Source organism: Conger conger, chromosome 9 (genome assembly GCF_963514075.1).
Source record: "Conger conger chromosome 9, fConCon1.1, whole genome shotgun sequence".
NCBI classification, from domain to species: domain Eukaryota; kingdom Metazoa; phylum Chordata; class Actinopteri; order Anguilliformes; family Congridae; genus Conger; species Conger conger.
The window spans coordinates 34,602,132-34,623,687 of record NC_083768.1 but is presented as its reverse complement, the minus strand read 5'-3'; the positions used below and the strand labels follow the sequence as shown (position 1 = coordinate 34,623,687).

The 21,556-nt window shown below is 42.1% G+C and overlaps 1 protein-coding gene across 2 annotated transcripts in view; it reads left to right on the top strand.

Annotated features, from left to right (window-relative positions):
• Nucleotides 1-4,874: 4,874 nt before the first annotated feature.
• The window catches only part of pip4k2ab (phosphatidylinositol-5-phosphate 4-kinase, type II, alpha b), a 51,060-nt gene continuing 34,378 nt past the window's right edge, over nucleotides 4,875-21,556 (top strand). The window contains exon 1 of one of the 2 annotated variants that reach the window (XM_061254210.1): nucleotides 4,875-5,947. In XM_061254210.1, the coding sequence (XP_061110194.1) occupies nucleotides 5,807-5,947 (141 nt within the window). In that variant the 5' untranslated portion in view covers nucleotides 4,875-5,806. Of the gene's footprint in view, nucleotides 5,948-17,179; nucleotides 17,292-21,556 lie in introns of those variants that run through there. The other variant, XM_061254212.1, reaches the window with a different exon arrangement.

Sequence of the window (21,556 nt, the reverse complement as noted above, 5' to 3'; positions counted from 1 at the left end):
TCTTTGTGCTTGAAGAAACTGTGCCACACTAAATTATCATATCTTTAATATTAATGAATTATTAATTTGCATTTGTAACCAGCATTTAAATATTTGGCAACAGCATAACAATGTGATCTGTTTGAATTATGAAAAATAATATAAAGTGTAAGTAAATTTAAGCCTTATGACAACAAAATGTATGTTCCCCAATGGCCTCTCAGCCACTGGACCTCAATCCAATTGAAAATCTGTGGGCTGCCACTGAACTAAAGAGTGCCACTGAACTAAAGAGTGCAGTTGATAAGCGCAAACCAGAGAATGTGAAGGAACTTTAAAGAATCTGCATAGAGGAATGGTCCAAAACTCCTCCAAATGTGTTCCTTAACGTTGTCAAGCATTACATGCTGTTATCCTTGCCAGAGGTGGATGCACTAAACCTGGGGTAATTATGAAACCTTGATTTTGGTCAAATCTATTTTTGCTTTCAATTGAAAAATTCATTAAGTACAGTATTTTTCATATGTTGGCATTTTATCGAGTCTGTCTCAATAATTATATGAAGTATTTTTTGTGCATTTGCAGTCAAGATTCTGGAATCCACTGTAGCTAGTACTTAACAGCGAGTTATACCCAGGGCAAATTCATGTCAGCAAGCAATTTTACTGTAGGTCAATTCCTTTAGCAAGTTAATTCTAGAGAAGCAGTGAAGTAATAGTGAAGCTGAGTCAAGTACTGTGATCAACTGTGGTAGTCCAGTCAAGCTATGATTAGATGGCGGTTAATGCTAGTCAAACTGTATTTAACAGATTTAAATTTATATAAAGCATGCTTGAATTCTGCAGGATTCCATACGTCACTGAGGGAATTGGCATATTCACTGGTATGTATTGGTACATGCTTTTACTTTCATTGCCACTCTAGCATTAAATAAGTGGAGCTATCATTTGGTCTTAATTAGGCTCAATTTAAATTAGAGTCCAAATTACAGCATGACAGCTGATGGAGGCCACACTAACACAAGCAATGTTGTCACCTGGTAATTAGTGTTGTTAATGCTGCCCACAATTAAAAAATAAACAGGAAAGTGTGTTGAAAGTATTAGTTACATGTAGTAGAGGACCATGGAGATCTTGTGTAGAGGCCTCTGAAATAGAGTAGTCAGTTCTCAGGAATCAGGTTCTCATAGCTGCACTGAGAAGTCCAGGACTGAGGATATAGATGCAACTGGGTGGCATCATGGCAGAGGCATGCATGAGTCATGGATCGTGGCAAGGCTTAGCAGCACTAGACAGCAACATCCCTGAGAAGACCACGTTTTATTGATTCCACTCATCTCACTGCAACATCACATATTAAAAAGAATAGAAATTACTTCAAAGTGGGAATGAAACTGAGACAAAAGTGCATTATGGGTGAAAATCTGATGGATTTCATCGACAGAATTAGGTCCAGATTGAATGAAATAGATTGTTTAATTTATCCCTGAAGCATGAAGCAAATAAATGGCACCTGGGGGTTACTGCATGCTTTTCAATCATATTAATTCACTTAACATAATATTTTTATGTCATTCAGGATTGAAACATTTCACATAAGTCGATCTAAATATCCATCTGCAGCAGTCACAGTATGCATATAACAGGGCATGGAAATATTCACCCCCTTTGTTTTGCATGTGCTGTACAGTCCAGACACACTGGATCAACATTTGCAAATAGAGAACTCCACAACAAAGTTTGCATACAGAATGGCAGCTGTCCTCTCAATGGGGAAGCCACAGAAAGAGTCAAGAGACAGTCCTGGGACAACAGTGGGTCACGATCAAATGCCATTTATCTAATATGATATTACAGAATCTATTTTATCACTATCAATATAATGAGTCAAAATATGTATTGATTTTACTGAGGTTAATGTATAGTGTTCAGGCTGCACTATTATGTCCCTGCTTACATCCCACGTGTCTTTCAGCAGTCAGTAGTGTCCGGAAAATAGCATCGGAACACTGACCATGCTTCTGGAAGGTACCTCTCTCTCCATAAAAACTCTTTGATTTTATAATCTGTGCTCAGTAATCATGTTTTTAATGAGAAGATTAATGTACAACCCTGTCACCCAAATTAGCCCAAGTGACATGGATGTATAATAAACAACCTACCACACGGGGGCAGTAATATGTTATAGTGGTTAAATAACTGTTAAATAGGGAATAGTATTTAAAATGTTATGACTCACTCTGGGTACAAGCGTCTTCTGATAAAATAGGTATTGCACATGACTGACATTTAGATTAATTCTCCTTTAAGGAGGGACACAAGTGTCAGGTTCAATGTAGTGGTAGATCCAGAAGAAAAAATGGCGGCATCAGCAATGTGTTACTGCTCATTTTATTCCTGCATCATTAAAGGAATACACACATTAAATAAGTACCTTATTTTCCTTATGCAAGGAAACTTCTAATGTTTTCATCACCGGTTATTGAATGTCAACTGAACTGAATCTGGTTTAGCACTGTAAATGTAACCGAACTTTGCTTTCAATTTACTCAAATAACGCAACAGGTATGAAACTCTCCAAAGGCTGCTTCTGGACAGATTTAAGGGATTGAGGCACTAGTTGAACAAATTGTATTCCATTTTATTTTTTATTTTTTCATTTTTACAAAACAGTCTGTTAGATTCATGTCCTCCAGCATAACATTCAAGGGCTTTGGTGCAGGAACATTGTAGAGAGAACCATTCACAAAATGTTTATTCAGATAGATATAGTATAGAATAGATATAAAGAAAGAGTGCTCTGACCGAAGGGGGTCTGGTTAGGCCAATGCATCCTAAATTGTGCTTCAGCTATGTGCCTAAAACAGATGAAGTCTGTGTAATAGTGGAAATACTACCAGAAATAAATGATCACCTGTATTGCACAACTAAACAAAAGTACAGCATGCCCCAGCCATTACAAAAGTATCATCACATTTAACAGATGCAGATTCCCACATGCTCTGAGAACCATGCTTAAGCAGGCCTACCAAAAATAAATACTTATCTTTATTTTTATACAATGAATGCCACACAAAAGGGGATACCATTTAGAGCATGATGTCTTCTATTTTACTAAATCACATCAATCTGTCCTCTTGACCTTGTGTTCACAAATCCTGATCTTGTCACAAAGGCCTGATTTAATGCGTGAGGATCGCTCCATGATCTAAGTCAGTGGGCCGTAATTCCTACAGTGATCGCTCAATATGGATGTAGCCTATACCCTCAAAATAGCTGACAGTAACATTCACTGAAACGTCACATTCATTGTTTATTTTGGAATCCAATGTGCTGGAGTATAGAGCCAAAACAACAAAGAATTGTGTCACTGTCCAAATACTTAGGGACTGCACGGTAGTCTGTACTTTGCCAGCAGTGGACTGGAAGACACGCGGCATGCTGCGCGCGAGCCGTTCCGATAGAAATGGGGCGTGAGCTCTGTCTGCACTCTACGGTAAAACAGTTGCTTCCACGGAAAGAAAATGAGTGCGGCAGACATGGCAATATTCCGTCAAGTTGCACCTTTTTAAAGGCTGCTTTAAAACGGTCACCATCCTAACATATAGCTAGATTGGGAGTAATTTTGTCTCAAGGCGGTCTTCCCAATTGGCTGATAAAAGTAGACAATATTTGTTTGTGCCATGTCGGTATTAAACGAAGGCTTAAGCCAATTTGCCCGTTTGTTTTGTCCTTGCTTAAATGTGTTCTCCGTGTACGGTATTCTGCAGTGATCTCCGTGGTGCTGTATCGAAATGGTGTGGGAGAACCACAAATCTGATTGGTTGATTAAGGAATTTCATCACTGAACACCCACGTTCAGTACTACTTTTGTCATAGGAAATATTATCACGGTTTTAGTTACCGCCAACTTGTTTTGCAGTATGCTCTTTCTTTATCCAATTTGGATCGGCGTGTCGTTCAACCCAGACAAAATGTCTATGGTTCAAGCGGTCAAACATTTGGCTTGTCAAACTGTTACTGTGAAGTATTTCCGCCTGATTAAATAATTTTTTTCAATTATTAACTTTCAGACAGTGACAACATACAAATGCGCAACTGTTACAATTAGGCCACCAGAATGTAACTAATGGTGACCATGTTGCTACAATTACCTGATAGTAGCCTAATGTTGTCATCACTTGCTAATTTTGGATTTTAACATTTTCTTGGTTTTAAGAATTGTTTGCTTGCAACTTGCTTCTGCATGTTCAATGGTTTAGCCCAGTGGTGCTCACTCCTGGTCCTGGAGAGCCGCATTGTGTGCTGGCTTTTGTCATTACTCAGCATTTAACCATGCAATTAACTGCTTTATTTGTTTAATTAACTCACTTCACCTGGTTTCTTGGGTTTTAATTGGTTGCTGATATTAAGGAGAAAGAAACGGCACACCCTATGGCTCTCCAGGACCAGGAGTGAGGACCACTGGTTTAGACCAATATAGGACAAGTAGGCCTATGCTACTTTCCAAGCAAAGGCTACGCATGATTTCTGGAGATACACTTTTACATTGTCTGTAACACAATTGATGTGCTTTAAGGCAAATCAAAGACATTTACAAAATGCATGAATCAAATTCAGAATGTCTTAATCTACGTATCTTTTATTTTATTTTGCATTGTCTACACTGGACTCTATTGCATAGCAATACCCTTTCAATGACTGTGATCATAATATTACGGTTATCTAGACTACAAAATACAAAGTGAGATAAGTCTTAACAAGTCAAGATTGGTGCTTATTCACCCTACCGACTACAGGCTGTACTATTGATGTAACAAGAAACAGAGAATCATTTCGTCAGCATGTCGGAGTAACTGGCCTCCACCTTTTTCTAGCTGTCAGTCAGCAGAGCGGCACCCGGCCGGAAGCCTTGGAATAGAGCTGCAGATTTTAAAACGATTGGAATCAATGCTTCGCACCTCTGCAGGACGAATATTTTCTATTTTTGGAGTAAATGCATATTTGTCAAAGTTGTCATCTTTCAGGGCACAGCATAAGTGTGCAAAATAGTAGTGGACGGCGTTTGTAGGCTCTCCATTGGTGCGCAGTGGGGCGCTCAGTCAGCCAGAAATGCGGGGTATTTTAGACATTGCTTTTTAAACTGACCGGTTGTCTAGTTATATGAGAGCAGATCTTTTTAAAATATATATAAACGTTACATTTTTGTCTTAGACGTTCTTTCTTCTTGAAGATGACATTTGCCGTATCAGTGCATGCATATTTGTAGATGCAGCTTGATCTCGGGTTTGAAGGAAGGGGGTGATTGTGGAAGAGGTGGTCGTAGCTGGCTAGCTAAACTAAGCTAGCTAGGGTTCCGTCATTGACAAGCTAGAACGGAGTTTGGGCTATCGCTCGCCAGCTATGAGCTTTTGAAAAACAGCAGGCTAGCTAGCTACAGTAGCCTCGATCCTGGCAGGATGTGGAGAAGAATAGATGTATAGCTAGCTAGCTTGCTAGCGATATAGAAAGATCAAGGATAGCCGTTAGCTAGATCATTTAGCTAGCTTGTTAGGTAGCTAACGTTAGCAACAGTCCAGCAACGTTTCTTTTTTTATATTAGCGAGATATCGCTAGCTCCAGCTAGCAATCTCATAAACAACCCACCGTTATTTATATAGCTAGCTAGTATTAACTAGCTGCAGTTTTATCGAGAGGCGCATGATAGCTAGCTAACGTTAGCAAGCTAGCGTCAGCTAACTGCTAGCTAACTCTTTACAGCAAGGCGAACTGTCATTTGCCGTTCATTCAAATTCATTTAGCCAGCTAGCTAGCTAAATATATTAAACATGGCTACTCCTAGCAGCATCGCGCAGTCCATTGCAAGTAAAACGAAGACGAAGAAGAAACACTTCGTGGCTCAGAAAGTGAAGCTATTTCGTGCCAGCGACCCTCTGCTCAGTGTCCTAATGTGGGGAGTTAATCACTCGGTGAGTCAAATCGCTTCATGCTCTTGCAAGATAACGTTGGCGAGCTAACTTGGCTAGCTTGCTTTTGTCTACCACAGTGTGAACTTCATGTCTGCTGTCACTGTCAGGTGCAGCTGATTCAAGAAACGAATTGTTGGCTACTCTTGCCTTGTCATTATTGGCCTTTAGTGGTTGACGTTTGCTAACTCACCAGTGTTTAAAATGTGCATGCAGTAGCATTGTCGTGCAATTTATAGCTACTATCCAACCTTTGTGTGTGCAAATCGGTCAATGGACGTGGGCGATTCAAAGGAACACAATCAATCAATGTGATGCTGCTCCACTTTCTCCGGGATTTGTTCCAGTCAGCTGCGTTTCGTATAGTGGGTTGCAAGGTGGCACTGACTGTTTTTTTGGGGTTTTTTTTGGAAGCTGTGCACCACTGACCTATGACAAGGCCATTGATGTGCCCTTTGCTTGGATGAACGCTGTAACAGTTATGTAGTAGAATATAAGTTACAGGCCTTTCTTGCATATGAAACCTGCTTAATTTCTACTACCAGTGTGACTGATATTTACTCTTAAAGGAGAAAGTTGCAGGTGCCTTCCCCCATCTTCAAATTTGCAAAATGACACCCATGTCCTGTGATGATATGCCTTCTGGCTCCATCACCCGTGCCTTGCACTGCCTGCAAATGCCAGTATCTTTTTCTCTAGGTTTCATATTTTAGTGAAATCATTCAACTACCCCACCAGCCTTTTGGATGATCATCTGTTAGTGATGAACAGTCAAGACACTACTTGTTACTTCATTTATGCATCTGTTTTTGTGGTTCCAGACGTTGAGGGGAGGTGTGTGTGTTTCTATTGTTCAACACCAGACATTTGAGTCATTAAGACATTAAGGCTTGATGTCTGTCTCTGACATAAGTCTTCTGTCTTCAATCCTATTATGCAATCCTTACACCAGGGATCTAGTTTACGATCGGTGGAAGTATTTGTAAGCGGTTTCGCAAGCAATTTCAGGTCTGGAGCCGGCTACACTCAATGAAATTGGTTCAGTAAAACGACACCTGAGTGTGAACAAGCCATTTCAGTTGAGACAGCAGAGTACTACTTGGAGTTTTAATTTGGTTTTCCACAGCTCTCCACACCAGAGTGCCAGAGTGACTGACTGCACTCTGAGCTTATTTTCCTTAATTTCTTTTCAGTGGTGGTCTTTGAGTTCCATGATATGAGGCCGATGTGCAGTCGGCCTCTGTGAGGACTGTGTCGGTCTCTGAATATTTCTATGGTAGAATTTCAAAACCCCAAAACACTAAAAGGAAACATTTTTTAAATATAAATAGGCCTTTAGATAACAACCCTGAACATAATGTCAAACACTAGTATTACATTGAATTCTGTAAAATAAATCCGTTAAATTGTAGGTCCCTGGAGTTGGAATAATTTGATAATAACACAACACCAACAACTGTAGACCAATGCATTTTAGATGAAATTCAATGCTTTCACTACCCTTGATTCTAACTCCCTGTCCTCATTCAAAGATGCATAACATACTGTTTCTGATCATAATGGGACTTGGGTTTCCCGGATGCAGATGCAGATTAATCTTAGTCCTGGACTAAATTAAATTCTACGGATATTCTCCATTCAGAATTGAATTTAGTCTAGAACTAGGCTTAATCTGTGTCTGTGGAACTGGCCCTTAGTGTTCCAGTGATAATGCTAAAATCATTTAATCTGTACAAAATTGCGTCAACCTACCTAATGTGTGGAGACTACATAAAATAATCGTGCATATGCAACTATGGGATTAATGGTGCTTAACCCAAACTGCTTCAGTAAACTGCTCAGCTGTACAAATGGACTGTATGTAAACATGTAGGCTAATCTGTGTTGGTCACTATGGGTAAGAGCATATGCTTAATTCCAAAATGTAATCCAGGATATATGTTTCTGTTGACCCTTAAATGGGAAGTAGGAATTTACTGAAACATCTTGTTTTTCAGAGCGCTCTCTCATCCATACCATTCTGATCAGACCTTAAATCTAAAAAAAAAAAAAAGGCTGTACAGTACCTGTATATTTTAAAAAGGTGACCACATAAGGTTTACATTGATATGTATAACCAAGATTACCCTGTGAGGAACCAGAAAAGCAGGTACCACCCTGTCAGCCACAGCAGTGACATTCCCAGGTTTAAAGTGAACACATAAAATAGGCTAAATGATCTGGAGGCTTTATGGTCAAAGAAGGTGCATAGTGAAAGGAAATGAGAATGTTGAATCAGACCTGCTATGTTGCTCTTGTTAATAGCCTAATTTTACATGTATACACAGTTAATGAACTCTGGTACAGTCTAATGTTTGCAGAATAAAAGTCTGATTGTGATTTTTAAAACCAGACCTACCTTTAAAAGATGGACTGCAGATGTGCAGCCCAAACACTACCGGCAGTATGAAAGTCATACAGCTTGAAGGAATATGATTGACATCTGGAGATCCCTTGGTGATTAAGAAAAGTCAAGCTGTCGTTGTTGTTTTTTTTTCTGGTCTTATAATATTGTGGACTAATATTAGGCTATCTTGATTTACGCCTGTGTTGAATTGGCTTTGTTTGATGTGAACCTGTTTGATGCAGTTAAATGAAACTATAACCAACAAAAAAATCTACTAAAATACATTTTTGTTGGTAGCAAACACATGGTACAACAGACCTATTAGCCTCCCTATTTTATTGTAGATTTTATTATTGAAAAGCAGGATTATGTAATCCCATGACTGTAGAAAGTGTAGTGCGTTGTATTAATATTATGGTAGATGTGTAAACCAATTTTTCTTCCTTAAAGGAATGTTTAGACCCCTATTGCCTGCCATGCATGGGAATGCACATTAACCTCACAACATCCCATCACTGCCCATTGTATCTTGCTAATAAATTATGTGTGACGGTCATCAATCTTGTATCTATTCCAGTCAGACTGTTGTTTTTCCTTAAGGTACGAGAAGTCGGCATATGCCTATTAAAGCTATTGTCAATAACATCTGTGCATTGATGTTTGTTTAATATTGAAGGATAGGTGGTGAATGCCAGAAAACAACAAAAATAAGGTTACTTCTTCAAGGAATATATTATAATATTATAATATTGCAGGAAAACCAGGGCTTGTATTATTGATGACTCAGCTCTTCCCTGGATTTCCAGACAAAGGAGGCCAAGGATGCATCCTCCGTCTGGTTCCCTGTCTGATTGGCTCCCATACAGAGGGAATCCTTATTGGTTGCTGTGTTTATCCAGCTCATCTTCATATCGATGGTGGTTTAAACCGGACTAATAACCCGTTGTTTGCAGTGCTTAATTGGGCCAACAGAGAATTGATTTACTGCTATTTGCCAATTACATGTCCTTGACCCATTGCACTATTAAGATAAGATTTATTTTATTTTTTTACGTGAAATGCTTTTACCCAGTGCCTTATTTGAATAAACCCAGTGGACATGCAGCTTCACAATGACACAGAGAGGATGTGTTGTTTTGGGAAAAATGTTTTCAACCTAAATACATTCCTTGTGTTTCCGCTCAGTGTACCAACTGAAATCTTTCTCTCTGGCTCTTAAATTCTTCCCCCTCTATTATAGACAGGAAGTGACATAAGTGACTCATTCTAGAACAAAGCTTTAAAAACAGCAGGAAACAACACCTAGAGCACATACTGTGTGCATAGAAGTCTACTGAAAGTTGTAGCTCCTGTCAAGTATGGCAAACACATCCAAGAATTGTAGTGTGTACTTGCTGATACTTAGCATTTGCTAAATATATTCAGAAAGTCCTGGGTTTTTACTTAGCTGAAGACTATCGGTAACCAATTCTTAGACACCTTCCCCCCTCCCAGGTTGTAGCAAACTTGGCAGAACATCCAAAAGCTTTTTTAAGGGAGCTGCCACTCGGATTCAAAGCAAATCAATTTACAAAGGGATCATCTTTGACTGCTTTAAAAATAACGTCATCTCTCTCTCAACGGCGCAATCTCTATTCTCCTTTTCTCCCTTTCATGTCGCTGAAGTTGTTGTGATGCTAAGTTTGCATGGAGGGGGTCTGGAAAGGGCTAGCCTACATGCGACTGAGTCATTCTCAGAGCTGGTCCAGAGCAGAGCTTCCTGCAGACAGTACATGTTCAGCCTCAGGCCCGTCTGCATCACCAACACCAGGGCACAGATATATTTACTCTTCTCCAAGTCCCAATGGGAGCCGGGTGGGCCTTGCATGGTGCTGTAATCTGAACCTGCGCCACTTTTAGAAAGAGGCTGTCGTCAAGACCTGGGTGAGGAGCACCAATCCCCACAAATAGCCTGAAAGGAAAAGCCCCAGAATAATGCAGGACTGGGGCATTTTCAGAGTTTAGCATTGGCAGAGACATGGCCAGGGATAACGGATGAAATATTGTGTGGCTTTATGCCATAAAGACACCTGACAAAGCCGGCTCTGAGCTGAGAAAATGCAGAGCACGCTGAGAATGGCCGCCTCTACCAGCCCAGAATACACATGGAGAGCTATGGATTACGCCTTATCTGGATATCTGTTATTGTATGCTACAGTGTAGCTATTATCCAGATATTACGGTTCTTGAGCTTTGGCAGCAGGCATTGAAAATGTTGAGCGTTGAGTGTTTTAGCTGCGTAGAATGTCAGCACTTTAGCTCATAATGAGATATGATTCTGGCTGTGGCAGATGCTTGTGATGGAAGGAAGCCTGTTAGCCAGCGCTTGACTTGCTGAAGATTCAGTTTGGAGTCAGCCTTCCCCTGGGTTGAAAGTCCTCCTTTGCAGATGTCCCTTTGCATCGTCAGGTGTATCTGCCCCAAGAGTGTAATGATCATTGAGCAGTCTGGCCCTCTGTGTCCCTGACCATGTCATTCTGGTACAGCAGGAGTGCCTCTGCCATCTCCACACTGACTGCAGTTTGAGAACATTTTTCTGTTTGCTCTCGCAGAATATGGCTCTGAGGAATATGCTTGAAATTGTAGATTTTTTTATTTCGTACCTGGGCTTGGCTCTTTCCTCTCGTGTGTGGTGTGTGTGTGGTGTGTGTGCAGTGTGTGTGTTGTGTGTTGTGTGTGGTGTGTGTGTTCCAATATTGTGCAAGAACGGCAAAACCGTTCTGTTCTGTTCAAAAAAAGTGTTCAGTTGTCGGTACAATAAGCAACAGTGGGATACCAATGTTGGCAACAAATGTGATCAAGTCTAAAAATGTTGGTGTTATTTCTCTATTTAAGGAATTAAACATTTGTCAAGGTGACAGCCATATGCTTCCCTTGTGAATGACGCAAGTCTAGCGATGACTATGGAGAAGTCAAAAGCCAGAGGCCATCTATCTCTGCCATCCTGAAAGCAGGGGCATGCAGACTGGATTAGCTGTTCGTTTTTTTTTGCTTTCACACCTATCCTTGTCTTTCACTTCCCAGCAGGCTGATCACTAGTTGAACAGGACTGTCAACTGGGTAAACGAAACCGGCAACGTGCACCACGATCATCCAATATGCTCCATTTATGGTCCTGACAGATTCTTTCCAGGTCATTTACATGTCTGACACCTTTATAACGGGCAGGAGCAGTTTCAAATGGATTTGAAAGCCAAACCAGCACAGATTATGAACCATGCACTTATCCTTTCATTACTCTGGCAAGACTATGGAGGCCTGCTGTCTAGCAGTTCTTTTTGTAGGTTAGTAGGGAGTAAATGTATAAATTAATGATTGAGGTGGAACAATTCTGAGCAATCCTGGTCAGTACTGAGAAAGTCAGCACAAAAATATGCTCAAAATATTCGCCAGGAAGTCTAAGCCAATTTTCCTTGTATTTGGTGAAATGAGCCGTAAGCTCTTTTGAGAAATCCTGAACCCCATTGATCTAGTCACCTTATTACAGCCAGAGGAAGGTGATTGGCTGAGCCTTCTCTGTTTACATGGCAACGTACTCCAGAGCACTTGTGGGCCACGTCACCTCAGGCACTCGGTGACTCGCAGTGATTCATTGATTAATGGAGCCGTGCCTGGAACTGGAGGGGTAATTCAGCGAAAGGACCTTTCTGCATGTTTACTTAAGACCGAGCTCAGCATGGAGTCACCCACATCTCCAGAGCAGATCTCCAGAGCTCAGTGCGGGCCTTCTGGATATCCTGCAAGTATGGAATTTATGGAGAGAGGAGGCGGCTAAGAATGCACTAAAAATGCTGGAGGCTGAAAAAGCACAGAGCCATCTTTATCTGTGATGACCTCATCAATTAGGACACATTGGCATCTGCTTCCTGCAGGACTGAGTTTTCTCCTCGCTGTGCAGCGCTGGTCTAAATCACTTTGCTCTCTCGCTGCGGTTGTCTTTCAGATAAAACAATGCCTCTCATTCCCAGAAATGAACAGAGAAGCAGTGCCATGTATAATTCTGTGTTTTGCTTTCCATGTGGAAATGGTGTTGCGGTGTGAGTGGGATCTCAGCACCTGGCTGACAGCTGGATTAGCCATTCGATTTGGGAAGACTTCTGGGCACATGTGAAGGACGTTTGCGAGGTTGTCCCAGAAGCTTTTCCGGTTCTCTGCATTAACTCTGACACGGCCAGTCTTGCTGATTTCCACGCATTATTCATGAGCCATGTACCAGCCTTTATTTAAAGGATGAAGATGAAGAAACTTTAGTCTATAAATTCAATCAACCAGCAATTAAAAACATTTAGCAAGTTCAACAATGGCTAAAACAAACTCTGTTTAAGAAAAAGTATAACGGTTGTATTTACTTAAGTCCAAACCTTTTTGGACTTAAGTAAATACTCAAGTCCAGCATGTGTCTTTACATGTAAGTTAAGGACACATGCCGATTGAATACTGGCCATAGTTCACTCTCTGACTGGGATGGGTCCCAGCTTATATCACAGTACAGTCCCTTAAATACTGCTCTTGGTTGGTGCTTTGTCTGGCACATGCTCCGTAGCTTCAAAACTACAGACGGTATCACCGCTATTTGCTATGTACTTGAAGCTCTCAACCCCACACCCATAGACACTGGAGCATCTCTCAGTCAAGGCTTATCTAAAAGCCTGTGGAATGGTGGAAGCTACGATTGAAGTATTGAGAGGCTCATGTCCCAGATAACACCGTGGCCTCATCACTGTGTTGCTACAAGGTCACAGCGATGTGCTAATGCGTTCGGGTGCTGTTATGAGAAGGTTGTGGTGGGATAGTAGACAATGCTGGCGCTGACAGTTGCACTCGTGAATCATGCATGCAGCGATTCGCTTGGAGTGAGGTCAGACTACTAGGCTATGAGTGCCAGGCGGTCCTTGACCAGGAAGGAATAAGATCATCTGCCTCATTTGATTAGTGATGAGAGCCATTTGACTGTGGAGGGCTTTGGGGCAAGAGGTGAGCTTTATTTAGCTCATCTTGCCCTTGTTTTCTGGTCACAGTGATTCGGGACTGCGGTGTTCACTGATTCGGTCTCGTGAGCAAAGGTTGGGAGGGGTTGTAGGTAATACAAACGCCATTCCTTCATCTGTATTACGATGGTTTGCGATGTTATATCCTAAATGGTCCTTTCGTGCCCAAAAACCCAGTTATTTCATGTTCTACACTTTAATAAAGCTGATGCAAAGCATGGGTTTCATTTCAGTCTAATACATGACACATTTCCATTCTGCATGGGGACTCTAAGGCAACAAGGCAGTTGCTTTCTTTCCGATGTCTGCCTTTGGTGTAATGTGGCAACCGCGCTGTCGGAACAGTGAGCAGTTGTGTCACAAGCCGTAGTTTATGGAATTCTATCTCGGTGATACCTGCGGACTGTGATTGAATGCCATTAAATCCTGACGGAGATTGTGAGCGTCGCTAGTCATGCTGCAACTTGAGCCCACTTAAGCAGGAGAAACCGCAAAGTCGCTTTACTGAAGCAGACAGATGGAAGATGAGGTCCCCGTTGACGTAGCCTACTAACTTTAAACAGAACACTAAGAAAACTAGTCCACTTTCAACGTCTTGGCTTACTAATTATTTCTGCTGCGTGTCGTTTGGTCTTATTTTTTTTATTAGGGTATCAATTTTCTTTTGTGGTAATTTTGTAGACATTCTTTGATACGTGGCCTGTGTTCACACCCTCCATTCTCATACTTTTCGCACGTTGCACCCAACTCTTGATACACTGTGTCAGAACAAGGCACAAAGCTGGAAACCGTCTCTCCATGGCACATTGTCACCCAGGGCCTGCTTCACAGCCTACGCTTAGCTCTGCCTGATGTATTTTCATGGTCAACTGCAAAATCAATGTCAGGCTTTGGCCTGATTACCATACAGCTGCCCCCCTGCTGGCTGTGTATATTAGCATGCGGCCAAGCCAGTCTGGAGAGTGGATCACCTGGTGGCTGTTATCTCAGCATCCGAAAGTGCAGTACAGGTAACTGTAGGCTTCCGGATATCGATCTTTAAATCTTTAAAGGCAAAACTGTATGACGAAAAGGTCCATCGACGTCCCTGTGACCGTAACTTAATCGGAGTAAACGATTCTTCGAAAAGCTCTCCGGAAATTGAGTGTTTTTAAGAAATTAATTATTCTTTTAATTATCTGGTTTCTGTTGTTATGAAAATGCTTCCTGGAACCGTTTTATAAAGTGTGCAGAATGTGTTGAATGTGCCAGGACTTGGAGGGGAAAACAATTCCACAAAGTGTAATGATTCAGATTTGCAGTTCAGGAAAGGCCCTGAAATGCCCTGGCTGCATTTATCGGGGCGCGTCATCACCATGAATGGATGTAGCTCCTGGCCGGAAGCCCAAAAGATGAATTATCTCCCCTTAAAGCCCTGGGCACAACAGTCTCACTTGCTCTCACTCTCCCTCTCACTCACGCTGGCTGTTTGTTTTCCCTTTCTGACGTCGAGCCTGGTCTCTGCCAGGATTGCATAAGACATCTCTAAAAATAGCCAAGATGTGGCAATAGGTGAAGAGAGACTGTATCTAGGAGGCATCTTCTCTGCAGGCAGAGGGGAGGCAGGGGCTCCGCCCTCCACGGCAGGGCAGCCTGTTGTAAAGTAGCGACCCTCACACTGGAGATGGATGAGTGGAGAAGCAGTCTTTCCCGCAGAAGCCTTCTCGTTTGACTGCGTCTGACAAGAGCGGCATTAAGGGAGCTGTCAGGGTGAGGGGTGAACCAGACGGGGAATCTTTTTTTTTTTGTGTGTGTTTGTCCGGGGATGAGTCAGGACTGCAGAGAACCCTCTGTCCCCTTTGACGGTGTAGCCGGGCTGTCTTACTGACCTGCTCGTCTCATTCAGAAGCCCAAGCAGACACACGAGTCTCTTGTAAAATCCCCATTCACACAGGCTAGACACTCAATCAGTGACAAGCCGAGTTTCTGTAATGGCATGGAAAAAGGCAGACCGGGAACATGAAATGTATTTTCTTGAGAGTAAATTTCACACCACACATTTTAAACAGATGGATTTTGTTTGGTAAGCCAGTCTTCTCACTGGCAGGATTACGCTAGCAAGGGTTGGTGTTTGCACTGCAAAATCTCAATAATTTTTGTCTTATAATTGCATTCAGAATCCTAAGGAATAATGCAAATACTGCCACTGAGGTGAGACTGTTTGACTCATTACAAGATTTGCCAGTGGGGTAAGAATATTTTGCTTGTCAAGCAAACATTCACTTAAAATAAGCTAGTATTTTCTACTTGAGAGAAATAAATACATTTAAGACCCATTACAAGACTAAAACACTTAAGATGGACTTTGCAGTGCATGTCTTGCCGCTAAACATCTCAGGGGGCTGCAGCAGGATGAGGTAGGGGTTAAAGTGATAGTGGGACACTATCAGAAGCACAACTCTTCTACCAGCTTCAGTGGTGTGGTATTGACATCCCTGGAATAAGAGGGTCACAGGCTGACCCCCGGGTCATTTTCGTTCCAGCCCTGCAAAGCTCTGTGTGCCGTTAAACGAACTGTTATCATTCAGACTTCTGGGCTCGCTCTGGTGGAGAAGCGTAGCTACTCCTGTGCATCGGTCAGGAACATGGTCTGACTGGCGTTCCCCAGAGCATCTTCATCAAAGAGTTAAACACACCACTGAGCAGGCCTGCAGGGAGTCCAGCTGTACTGGCCAACAGTGTCCTGGCATTCCAGGACCTTCCAGTGAGTAATGCCTGGTCACTGGTGAATGCTACCTTCCAGGCTAGAGAGACTATATGCAAACATTTAACTATTCCTTGGAACTCACAGGTCGTCACAGGCTTTGTATGTGTGTACCTAAACCTAGGCCAATGGGCATGATGAGAAAATGAACACACGTGATGTTCAGGGTGTGGGAAAATGGGCTGTGAGTGCTGAATGTTCTGGTGTAAGTTAATTCCGTTAGCTTGACAGTCTGAGGTGACACTGAAGGAGCATGATGAATCGGTAGTTATAGCATCATTTATGTTTCATAAATGGCTAAATGCCATGCATCCTGTTTATTACGCTAAGATTTTATTTTCTGCTTTCTGCCATTGTCATTTATAGAACTTCAGCTGTTTTTAAAAATATATATATTATTTCAATTTTAGCTTTGGCTTTCAATTTGCCCATATACAAGCTTTTGTAAAGCTGTCTGGCATTGTACACATTCAGAAACATACACTAAATTTGGAAAGCACAGAAAATGAACTGCCCCTTTAAGCCATTTTGGAAAAAGGTTGTTTCTGCTTTCTTTTCATTTGGAAATCAGCAGCCCTGAGCTCAGTCTGTTCTAGCATTATCCCCCCTACACACAGATGTATGTGAAATTGGGTCTTGCAGTATCAGAAGCAGGTTGTGGGTAATTATATTCCTAGTATAAGGAAATAAATCCATAATAACATTGAGTTGCAAATCTGTGCCAAGTGTGAGAACCAAGAAACAGCATTCTCATTCATTATCATCTGCCCTACAGTTACCACGAGCACAGGGTTGATTTTTTTTTTAGCATGACATGAATGTAGCCTATTATTTATTTATTAATGATTTAAGTATTACAGTTAAGGGCAGGGTGACTATGTCCAGCAGCAGTGTCTGACAGTTCAGCTGCTTGCGTGTGCATTATTACAGTTTGAAAATGCACCTGACAGCTGCTCTGTTTGGGGTTGTGTCCTGAGTGAGGCACGGTTCTTTGAGCTCTTCTGTGGGTTTGAGAAGTGGTCGGCTGCGGGTGCGTTTGGTCGCTAACCTTCGCCCTGATGCGCTTCCTGCTGTCAGCAGCGTCGAGTTTAATGCGGAAAACCTGACCTCGCTGCCATGGAGACGCACGGCGGAGGAAGCGCCGGCCCGAAACTCGGAAGACGAGGCAAGCGTCGAGAGAGCGGCACTGTGGTAACCGTTGCTAGCAAAAGCACGAAGAAATAAAAACACAGTCCTCTGCCAAAGTCTCAACTAGGCTTTATTCTTTCTTCAACTTTTTCCTTTCCATTCAAATCCCCCTACCTGCAGTGTATACCTTTATCTTGCACAACGCAATGTCAGGGCTAGGGCTTTTGGCATATAGACTATGAATATGGTACATTCTTAGTCCTATTAAAATCTTCTTGTGTTGTACTCGCTATCCTGTCATGCAGTATGGCTGCTGTCTGTTTGATGCTGCATGGATTTGAGGAAAAATACAAGGACAGCAGGGTGAGGAATTGGAGGAAAGGAAAGTCAGTGATTTGAGAGGCAATCTGGAGATGAAAGCCTGCTGAGATGAGTCCTGTTAAAAGTTTACTACCATTATAGGCAAACTCAAAGTAGCTATAACCCAACCTTGTTTTTGGAGATCTACCATCCTGTAGACTTTCTTTTCAATCCTAATTTGGCACACCTAATATACTCATTTGCAGCTCTACAAGATTCCTAGCTGTTGAATGAGGTGTGAGTTCCAGTAAAAACTTTCAGGGTGGTACAGGGACAGGGTTGGGCAGCCCTGAACTAAACTATAGGTTTAGTTTCAGTGCAGAATGTAGATGAAATCAATGTTTGCCATCTGCAATGTGCTATTATAAGGACAGAACTGTAGGTTCATATAGTGGTCAAGATGGCATGGGAGGGTGCGCACCTTAATGCATTTACATTTAAGGTTATTTACAGCACTTTAAGGCATTTTGCACCAAAAGTACTACAGACAGGTTTGTTTAAGAAAACTGTCAACGGTCTGCCTTTAACAAACTGGGTCTAGTGTTGTTATTATTATTAAGTGAGTCTTTGTGACAGGCGCACTGATCCCAACAGCTGGGTCAGTGTAGCCTAGTTCAGTATACTGCATATGGAATGCAGGACGGGAGGGCAGTGTAGGGTGTCCACATGAAAAAAGTTCAGGGCCCCAGGGCCTATTTTGTCAATAAAAAAATTTAAAAAATCCCAGACTGTGGACTCAAATGATTTTCTCCAGCTTTTAACAATATCAGTTTGGATTGTGCGGCTAATGGGGTTTGCCCCTATCTGTTGCACAAGCGGACTCCCTATACACTCCTCTCCTCTGCATTACAGAGTCCTTTTCGAAAATACTTTAAGATGATTTTCATTTGTCATTCGCATGTACTGTTTTCTCCACACATTCAAATGCGTTCTTTGGAATCTTGGACAAAGGCTCTGTCTTGCAGGCAGGTAACTAGCTGCAAAATTGTATTATGATTTTGGACAAGACACAGTGTCTCACTTTAACAGAGCGCTGAGATTAGTGTCTACGGCACTAAATTGTTGAACTCCGGCCTGATGGAGTGCTCATGAATCAGCACTGCAGTATTTCACCGTATGAAAGCACAGGGGTGTGATGTCAGGCCTGTATGAAGTATTTTAATGGGGTATTTAAGAGTAGTGTTGAGTGGGATATGAGCGTGAGGTAGGTCTGAATATGTGCAGTAACAAAGTCTCTCAGAGTAGCACTGTGTGCAGGCACAGCAGTGTTTAGCGGAGAGAGCACTCCGGTTGCTCGGTGGGAAATTGGCTGTCTGACCCACACTTAAATGAATAGCAGACAGTCCTCTGAATAGAAGGGCTGAGGAAATAAAGACATGCTGGTGGTGTCTCCAGCCGGCTGTGTTGTTCTGGAGATGAATGGGTCCTGCACTCGCTTTCCCTGAGTGAGTTTGAACAGTTTCTCTCCTTTTTTTAATCTCTTGGGGTAACTTTCTAAATTTGGTTTTACTTTTAAACCAACACTGCTTGCTCTTTGTCTCGGGGCCAAATAAAACAAGCTTTTATTTTCTTGTAAAATATTTGTTTTTTCATGAACACCCTTTAGTGTTTCGTTTTTTTCTTACTTTTTTGGTTGTACAATAATTGCAATGCTCTTATGAACTCCGGGGTTAAATGTCCCTGCTCTACAACCTCAGTGGACTTCATTCCTGTGTTTGACTGATTGAGGTTGTTGTAACACATCTGTCCATTTGCAGGGTGTCTGTTCATAACGGTTGATTCAAATGAAGCACATTGGTAAAATAATAACTGGACCCAGACCTCACTCAAAGAAGTAGAGTAAAATCTCTTGTGTGCTCTTTGTGTCTGTTTGTTCACGTAGTGTCTGTGTCCTCTGGCGTCTGGCTGTGTGTGGAGTTCAAACAGGCTGTGTGTGTGTGTGCCCGTGTGTGTGTGCCCGTGTGTGTGTGTGTGTGTGTGTGTGTGTGCCCGTGCAGCGTCCTGTGGGGCAGCCCCGCTGGACAGAGCGTCAGAGCTGTGACATCATCACTGCCAGTGAGTGCACAGGAACAGGGCCGTTGTGACTCAGCAGCACGTGTCCCCAGCTGTACCTGCGCGTACGTGCTTCCCAGCGTGTTCACGCGCGCGCTGACGTCTGAGCTCCACGCTCTCGCGGAGCGGCTGTCGAGCCGGTGTCCAGCAGAGATGCGGCGGGCGGTGTTTGCTCTCATTAACCTCACAGCAGGCCTCAGGCATGCGTCTCATCAGAGACTGACATTAAACAGCCCGGCTCCACTGTAAGTCTTCCGCAAGCCGTCGGGCTTAAAGACGTTGCATAGCACGGTGTAGAGGATGAGAATTGGAGTGGGCTTCAGCATAAACTGTTGCTTGCATTATGTCCATCGTGTGAGCTTGCATTCGTTTGGTAGTGAAATTTTTAATGGATCCCTGTGTTATTCAATGGGAGATGAACTGTGTTTTTGTGACATTACATGCACACTATACATATATACATTATGTAGTAATATTAGACAATTGCTAGTTTTTACTTAGTATCAATTAGTACAGTTGGATAGTTATACTGAAGTACTTTGTTCAAGGGTACACCTGCAGCACTGTAGCTTCTCTATACAAATTGAATTTGAAATAGGTTTTACCCCCTTTTTAATATCATCCATTTTAATATGATATCAAGTGCCTTTGAAATGTAGTTTTTTTGTTTTGTTTTTTTTTTCTCCTGATGCTTTCTTGTGGCACGTAATGTTTTTTCTTTTCTTGTCTGGAATATAAAGCTTTTTTGAAATTTCCTTGTGCGTTCGGTGTCTCCATGGTCGTCGGTGCTGGAGAGCTGAACATTGTGTGCCGTTGACTACGCTTCCTCGAGGGGAAGGCAAAATTGATTCCATTTTTCATCCTAATGCATTTATTCCTAATGATTTCCACTCTGCATCTCCGCCTGTGGCTCGGAGATCTAGGGATGAGCCCAGCAAACATTTTATCTAATGAACTATTCTTCTGTTCAGTCAAAGAATCATGACAAGGTTTTTTTTTTTTTTTTTTTGGGTGATCTCTTGAAATTGATATACCAAGATGTCTAAAAATATAGCAGCCACTGTAATGATGTGCTTGGGCTTGATTGGGTCTTGTGTGAGTGATGCCCAGTGAATTACTCTTGGTTGTTAATTGATGCAGGATTTCTTGATGCACAGTAGCAGATAATTGAATGAAGATCCATCCCTCTGATCCATCCCTCCAGCCTTGTACATTATCTCTCAATCCGGAGTGTTCTTAGACTTTGAGCCATTTATGTTGTCTTTGAAGACATCAAAATGTAATTGGGAGAGAAAATGATTGCTGTTGTTGCAATAATAATAGCAACAGGTAACAATATTTATAATGATTATTGTAACTGATATGTCAATCCGTATTTGAAAATGCCCTGTGCTTTGTGGGCTGAAGTATAGCTAAGGTACCCACAATGCACACGTACTGCCAGATGCAGTGTGTAATCCTTCTATTCCTCTTAATACTGCCTCGATCCAGTGCTCATTTCATTAGAGTGGTGTACAGCTGGCTCCTGATGTCATCCAATCAACAGCATTGTGTGTGTGTGTGTGTGTGTGTGTGTGTGTGTGTGTGTGTGTGTGTGTGTGTGTGTGTGTGTGTGGCATTCGTGTGTGCTTGTCGGTTGTCTCTTTCAACACTGCTCTATAAGATGGTGGCCACTTTGTTGACAGTGCGTTATATTAACACTGTGAAACATGTGGATGTTGTCATTTCACAAGGTTATGGGGCCAGTGCACTGTTGTATGATATATTACGGTGCTATTATGGTATCCCCTCAACTGTCCACACTGGCTGGAGGTGCATGATCAACTGCATAATCTGCCTTTATCTCCACTAAAAACAAAAAACGACAGGCTCCAGTGTCGTTGATGATATAGCTAAACAGCATGTATTACAATGAA